General features: G+C 42.2%; 1 protein-coding gene across 1 annotated transcript in view; it reads right to left on the bottom strand.

The window, feature by feature from the left end:
* The window catches only part of ZNF532 (zinc finger protein 532), a 31422-nt gene that overhangs the window by 23301 nt on the left and 396 nt on the right, over positions 1–7725 (bottom strand). The window contains 3 exon segments of the mRNA XM_005429977.3: position 1; positions 3–525; positions 6272–6381. The exon segment at position 1 is cut by the window's left edge and continues 1806 nt beyond it. Of these exon segments, the coding sequence (XP_005430034.1) occupies position 1; positions 3–505 (504 nt within the window). The 5' untranslated portion in view covers positions 506–525; positions 6272–6381.

Below are 7725 nucleotides of genomic sequence, written 5' to 3'. Positions count from 1 at the left end.
ATAGAGATCCCGCCAAGACATTTGCTCTGAAATTTGCACGTATCTCTTCTTTATCTGGGGGGTCATCCACCTCAATTCTCTCATCATCATCAAATTCTTCCGCACTTGATATTGGGCTGAACTGGTTGAAAGCTGAATCCTTCAGCGTAGTCTCAGAAGCTGACCCATCATCTTTAAGTGATTTCCCTTCATCTTTACTGTAACTCTCAAGAGCTGCTGATGTTAGAAAGCCGTTGTGCAAGCTATTGCCTGTGGAATGGTGGCCATCCTTATCCAGACCTTCGGAAGAATCAATAGTACGCACATTTTTCACAATGACGCTCACCCCAACATCAGATGATGATGGGACATGGGAGTCTTCATCTGCGTGAGCATTTTGTTTTATGTGGCTTTCGTGGTCATCATGTCCAGATTCAATAGCTGCTTTGGGATCTACCATGTCTGGTATGTCAAAGGCTGCAAGAAGGTCATCAAAATCTGGGGTCTTCATATCCCCCATGGCCATGTATTTGATTGTAAGCAAATCTGTAAAATAAGCAGAAAGTCATCACTTTAAGCTCTAGTAGCCCAGTCTTATACAAAACAAGTGCTTGTTCACATCTGCCATGCAAAGAAGTGCTATTTCACTTCTGAAGTAATGTTTTCAGAGATTATACATTACAGAACAGTGACCAAGTGTACAGCTGAATTATTACACCAAGAACTATAGTAATTTATAAACTCCACAGATAGTAACCTGGCAATTTTATTCTGGGCCTAAATTGCAGTGACTTTCTTCCTGTTCCCTCTCCTACATTCACTCCTATCCTCACCCACCCAGACTGCAAAATACCTGGACATGCATAAAAACAACATGAGACATTTGCAATTCCTCTCCTTAACAGCTGCACTATTAATCTGAGGAGTCTTCCTGAAAATAATGAAGTATAAAGTAATAAACATCTGTAAGACTTAGGTATTCATCAACACTGGCTACCTGGAAGTCCTTGTGGACTATGAGAAAGCAACTGAGGAAAATTTTTAAAGGATACTGGAATAGACACGGACATTTCATGAAACAGCTTCAAATAAATATAGAAGAGTTTGGAAATTTGTGTACACAGTTCTCTTAATGATTTTGGGCCCTTTGTCTAACCTGTGAAGTTCTTAATAAAAAAATAGATGCATGCATAGAATGAAAATCAGAAAGCGAGTTTCTCTGAGGATTAAATGGAAAAGACTGCGAATACCAAAGCATATCAAATCCATGTAAACTGACAGAAAGCTTTGACACAGTTTCTCATAATCTGGGATACTAATTAGTTGCATTCTGGTTGTACATCTGTCCATAGGTGTCTTTTCACAGTTGTTGCATACACTCAAAAAGAGCTAGATAGTCTCCCTAGTCTGAAACTTCTTCCAATTATATATCCTGGAGTTTAATTAACGTTTACCCATAACAATGAATGAAGACCTGCTTACACACTTAATTCCTCTTCCTCCAAGTATGTTTAAGATCACAACTGCCCAGCAGAGGAGACAGAGCTGTCCTTTACTGAGAACTACGGCTGCCCTTATCAAGAACTTCTCTCATTCTTCTAACTTTTCAAGCAATCAAAGTTAAACAAAAAGGGAGACAAAACATGGTCAGTTGTGATACACAAGGAAGAGAAGGTCTAACCTGGCCATTTTATTAATGTCCTTCTCACTATTCTAGGGCACTCATCTTAAGATTCAGTATATAAACTATGTTTCCACCACAACTGCCAGGACTCTGGAGCCATATTCCTCCCCTCCTTGGTTTTTTTCCCTCCACAAACCTTTTAGTAACTCTTTCCTTTTTTAAGGATAAAACTCCGCCTTTTATCCAAGATCAAAATCAAGCGACACCTTTGCTGCCAGACGAGCTGTGAGTCTAATTCCTTCTCTGGCCTAACATGATGCCTGTAAATACTTCTCACATTCTCAATTTTTACTCTTTTATTTAATCCTTAACCTTTGAAGAACCAACCAACTCTTCCTCCTTGACACTCACCTTTCTATTCACCCAGATCTTCCAAATAGCTAAACCACAAGTCTAACAACTTTATACAATTGCTTTAACTGGACCAGACCATCTTTTCTGCCTTACTGAATTCCTACCCTATGCCTTCAAATCCCATCTAAATATCTAATTCCTTGCTTTTGTTCAGACAATTACTCAACTTCAGTTCCCTCAGCAGCAAATCCATTTGTTATCAAAGGAAAAAGGAAAACCACGAAATTTAATCTTCCTCTACCTATGGCATTCACATTCTTGTGACTACATTCCTTTACCTGCCCTAAACTCTTGTTTTTACTCCTCTATGTACTACATACATTTGAGAATTGTGCACACTGTAGGATGGAGACGTTTTCTTTTGCACGTTTTTCCAAAAACACCAGCATTCTTTCCAGTTTTGTGAAATGAGAACACTGTGAGAACACTGAGAAACCTCTTTTCAGGGTCTGGCAAATGGCAGCGTCTTGGTTCTGTTATAGCCACATACAGGAATTAGTCTGTATGTTTATTACAAAAGTATATTACTTCTACTGATTCCCAGGCAGATACACTATTCCAGAGCAAAATTCCAGTAATCTGGAATAATTACTCCACCTCCAAACAAGAGTAATGATGCCTAAGTAACATCAAGCTCATTCTGGAATAAAATGCCTACACAGGGAGCAATACCAGCCTAACCAGCACAAAACCATACTTTTTTGGGTTTTGGTTTCTGTATTGTTGTGACAAGAAATTTCATCAGGTAGAGAAGACATAAGGGATTCAATCAGAATTACAGTAACATGTATCCCAACATTAGACAAATTCCATCTTAACACACAGATGATGAGCAGTTCATTGGTTATCAGTAATTATGACTGACTTACACTTCCAGTCATTTGCTCTGAAAGCCAAGCGTTGTACAGACAGACAAAGCAATACGCTAATCTAACCACAAACCTTCTTCAGGAAATGGGAACCACATCTCCAATCACAGCCTGGCCTGGTCTGACATACTCAGCAGGCAAGTGAGATGTGCAAGAGGCCACTTCAACCACAGTCAGCAATGGTTCTCATGCTTATATACATAATGAACAGGTTCCTTTTCACTATCAAAGGGCCCATGGCCTGCTACTGTTGCAAGACCCAGACAAACACCCAGTTCCACAAATCACAGAAATTCCTTTTGTAATATGCAAAGTAATTCTTACCCTAGGAATTTTCGATTTCTTAGGATAATGGTCTTATTTAGCATCTATTTAGCATCTACAGCATCAGTAAGGTCACGCCTGTCCTAATGTAAACACCTTTGTGAAGTATGGGGTGTTTTACAGTTAAAATTTATCCCAAGAACCTACTTTTTCTATATGATACACCATAACCACCTGCCTTCAAAAAAGGGGAAAATCCAATTTGCTTTCATGCTCAAGACTCAATGAGTAAAAGACTTAATCCACCATTTTGACAGCCAAAATAGTGTTACTTGTAGTTTATGACTCCTTAGGAGCCTCATCCTGTAGTCCAACACATCAATTTTTGAACTGGGTATTTCAGATTCTCTTTGGGTATGAGAAAACAAGATGGGAAAAAAGAGGGGAATCTTCTGGAGTCTGAACCACGGCTAGCACAGTCAGAAGAGAGCCACACACAGCTGGTTCAAAGTTCAGGACAATCAGCCTTTGGCTGGCAAAAAGAACAGGGATGTTTCAACACGTGAGCAAGCAATCTCCTTATGCACAGCATGGGGCTGAACAGGCCATCCCCAGCTACAGCTGGCCACATGAAAACCACCTATATTTATCAAGAGATTCAGGCCAGGGTTTGGGTCTACCTACTTCCCAAATCCCTCCTAAAACAGAGATGAATTCCTGAAAAGCAGGGAAATCTACGTACCACTCTTTTTCTAGTCTACTTAGAAATTAATTAAAATCACGTTTTAATTTTGTACTTCTATATGAAAAATAGGCTGGGGCAGTACCATGTGAATAATTCAAATGCACAACAACAATGACGAGAATGTTGAGATTTCCAAACGAATGCAGACTGGAATTACATTCTAAATGGCACAAGCTTCTCACCTCTTTCCTTTAGGTACTTTTTGTGAAGTGGGTGACAATTGTGGCCAAAGCACAGCACGAGCAGCTGTAGCCTCTCAGGGAGCTCTCCCAGCCAGGCAGGGCCCAGCAGGGCAACAAGCAGGCCCGAGAACATTAGGGTCGAGTTTGGGTTTTTCTGAACATATATTCCTGGTACTCTGCTGTATATTTGTATTTTAGCACATAGGCATATGGCTAGGGAAACCACAGTTAGTCAGTTCATTCCAAAGGGACTTGGAATGTGATAAATCCTTACCCTCATTCTGAAAATCAAATAACTGAGACCAATGCAGAATGAGATCCTGGGTGCTGATACAGAAGAGCAGCCCTCCAGCATTAGCATTTGCTGCTGGAAAGCTGGCCTGCGTGCACAATCCAAATCTCCTGATGAAGAGCCTTTACAGATATTACTAGACTGAAAAAAGATAACTCACCAAGAACACTGCAGACTCCATCTATTCAGTTTTCTCATCTTACAGCCACCAAAAATCCCTGCAAATTCAAAATCTCCTTTGCTAAAAACAAAAATTCATCATACAGATAGCATTCAAAAACCCAAACAAAACAGATTCAAGGAATTCTGTCACAATCCAAGAACTTAAAATTTTAAAGCTGCCTACTATTGTGGCAGAAGGAAAAAAAATCCCAAAAGATGCTCTTGTGTAATATATGAATTTTAGCTGACACTTGGAAAAGAACATGCATCCTCATCAGGAGGAGATCCCATTCCTAGCATGCAAAAAGAACTCCTGTTTGCAGCATCATTCTGCCACAGACGTCTCTAGTCAAATACAGACCCTCCGCATCCTGATGCTGAAGAACAGGAGCAGAAATCAGCACAGTGATCTGTCAGGCACTTTGCTCTGCCACGAGCTATTCACTGCTCTATCAAACCTGAAAAACAGCTTATCACAGCTGCAGTAAAGCTCACAAACCCAGAATTTCAGGCCAAATGGTAGTATGCTATTTTCACTTTTCTACGATTAATAGCTCAGTGCCTTACGTAATCTACTGCAGTCAGAAACAAAAAGGTTCCCTTGTATTGTCACCCTGCCTCAGCAGCCAGCACACAACTTACCCAGTATCCACAACCTCTCAAGGCTTTTAGGACTGTCTGTTCTGCTGAGCACAGAGGAAAGGACCCCATTTCACACCACAACAGAGTATTTCCAATGCTCTGCCTCCATATTATCTTGATTGTAGGTTACCAAACCAGCTAACACAGCCAGGGCTGGGAAGATTTTTAAAAAATCACACTGGTTAGGATTCTAGAGTTGCTGATTTCCTGTTATAGGAAGTAACAGTTCCAGCAAAAGAATCCCCCAGGCAAAATGTTTAGTGATCCACTGTGCAAGCTCTAACAGCCTTTGTTCTTCCCTTTGCTAGATTCATTACTGCTTCCTTCTCTCTGCCCCTCTCCCTCTCTCTGACTCCTTCAGATTTCACTAGGAGATAAAAATGTCAGCTCAAATCTAAGTACACATTTTGTATTTTCTAGTTCAGAAAGAAAAACAAAAATTCTATCCATTATCCATTGCTTTAAGTTGAAAGCAGTCATCCCTCTGCAGTTGCTGCACTGCCCATGCAGTTTCCTATGCACAATATTATAATTTACACCACTGGAGTTCCATCCAGCCCCCAAAATACATCTTTCCACTTGGCTGCTGCAAAATCCTCCCCAGGTTACAACAGTTTAAGAAAAGCCCTCCATAGTATTTCTTTTGCACAGTTTTTTTCTCTGTAGGTGATATTAAGTACGTGTTTAACACTGAAGACCTTAATTAAAAACCAAGTATTGGGTCACTGAGATGTGGTCAAACAACAACTTGTAAATAATCAGACAGCAAATCCTGCATGTGTGAGTCTCTTAATACAGCACAGAACAGCTCCCTGCCACAACTGCTCGGCAATTCATGATTGTCATTCAGAGGCCTATTCGTATCACTACGCTGTGAAAAAAAAGTTTATCTGATATATTTCAGTGAAAATACTGTATTTAACCAAGATATCAGTAAGTCTTTACAAATAATAGCTTTAATCCTTTTAAAACTAGAGGACCTTAATAGCATTTCTTCATTAACACTTAAACAATTGTTTCCTTCCTAATGTGCCAAGTGTGCAATCAGGATGTAACTCCAATCTATTGTTCTATTCAGCCCAAAACACCACGTCTCACCTTGTGAACCTTGACCTTTGAGGGATTTTTTTAGCCAGTGCTCAGTTACTGCCACAGCCGCATTACCTCTGCAAACACCAAAGGGTTAAAGGCAGCCCAAATCAATAGGCCTACAAGAAAAAAAAAAGGAAAATGAGTATGCCTTACAGCATCTTTTCAATGCTTTTATGCACAATTCTACAACAATATTGTTTCCTTCTGGCCTTAGAGAAAGGCACAGAACCCCCCCCCCCATTAATGTTTCCTAAGGAAGCAAACCACAAGACAGCACCCTGTAAATAAAACAGCATGCAAAGCATCCTCAGTCACAAACATATCTACAATTACAAATAATTCAATCCATTTTATTTAGTTTAGTTTTAAAATAGACTGTATAACCAGTGTCCCACCCTTGCAAAGCAAAAATATTTTAGTAAGGGTCATAAATCTCAGCTCTTGCCCATTCCTTAAGCATAAAAAGGCACGAAAAGCCAAAGTAATCTCAGTTACTGCAAATATGTACATTTACATACAGAACCCTTTATGACTACGTTAGCCACATACCAGTGCTGTGTGTCTAAAGTGTGCATTCACATACTGTTTTGGGATGGTATCTTTCTGCAAGCTCCTCTGCTTTTGGCTGCCATGAAGGGAGGAAGCTATCCCAGTGTAGTAGCTCAGTGACTGCATTGTGTTCAGGAGCTGATCTGCCTCAAACCAGTTCCAGCCGGTTCTGGTCACCCTACATAAAAAGCTATGGCAACCCTCGCTGAGTTGCCAACAAGACCCTGAAAATCGCAGGGACTGTTTTTTGTGTGGCATGGGGCCGGCACAGCCCTGTGCCCCGGCTCCCCTCCTGCCCGGCCCACGCGGCCCCTGCTCCCCAGAGCCCCCCACACGCTCCCCTGCTCGCCTCCCCCACTTACCTCCCACAACCTGGCTGAGAGCTGTGTGTGCGTGCCTGGCTGTAGCTAACAAAGAGACCGCAATAAAAATCCTCATAGGATCTCTCTTGCAGCACCAGGCAGGCTCGGCCACAGCCCTGGGAGACAGGCTGCTAACCCGGGCTGCTGCCCCTCTGCTCCCCCAGATGAGGGGTGGCTGCTCGCATGCGTCACATCTGCCCCCTCATGCCCACGGCCATGGGGTGCCCGATCAAGGGCTTCTCCCATCTGCCCTCCCCGCTCCTCGTTCCATCTGGGGCCGCCCGAGTGGCATTTTCTGTGCTCTGAGCAGCATTACTATAGAGTACCCACAAATGCGCCTCCCTCCCCTCAAGAAAGCCATTTCCGCAGTAGCAAGATGCCTACAAAATAGTTCCTTTGCCCCCTCCTCGCAGCACCGACTTGGCTGCTACACTGATTTTTTTTCTTTTGCTATTCGACTATGCTGGAGGCCTTGAGAAGCAGCGAGCTGCAGCCCCACGGCTGGGCAGCCCCCCCGGCTTGCACCCGCCGGCAGGGGAGGCCCGGCCA

Source organism: Geospiza fortis, unplaced genomic scaffold (assembly GCF_000277835.1).
Source record: "Geospiza fortis unplaced genomic scaffold, GeoFor_1.0 scaffold143, whole genome shotgun sequence".
Lineage (NCBI taxonomy): Eukaryota > Metazoa > Chordata > Aves > Passeriformes > Thraupidae > Geospiza > Geospiza fortis.
This window is presented reverse-complemented; position numbering and strand designations above follow the sequence as displayed.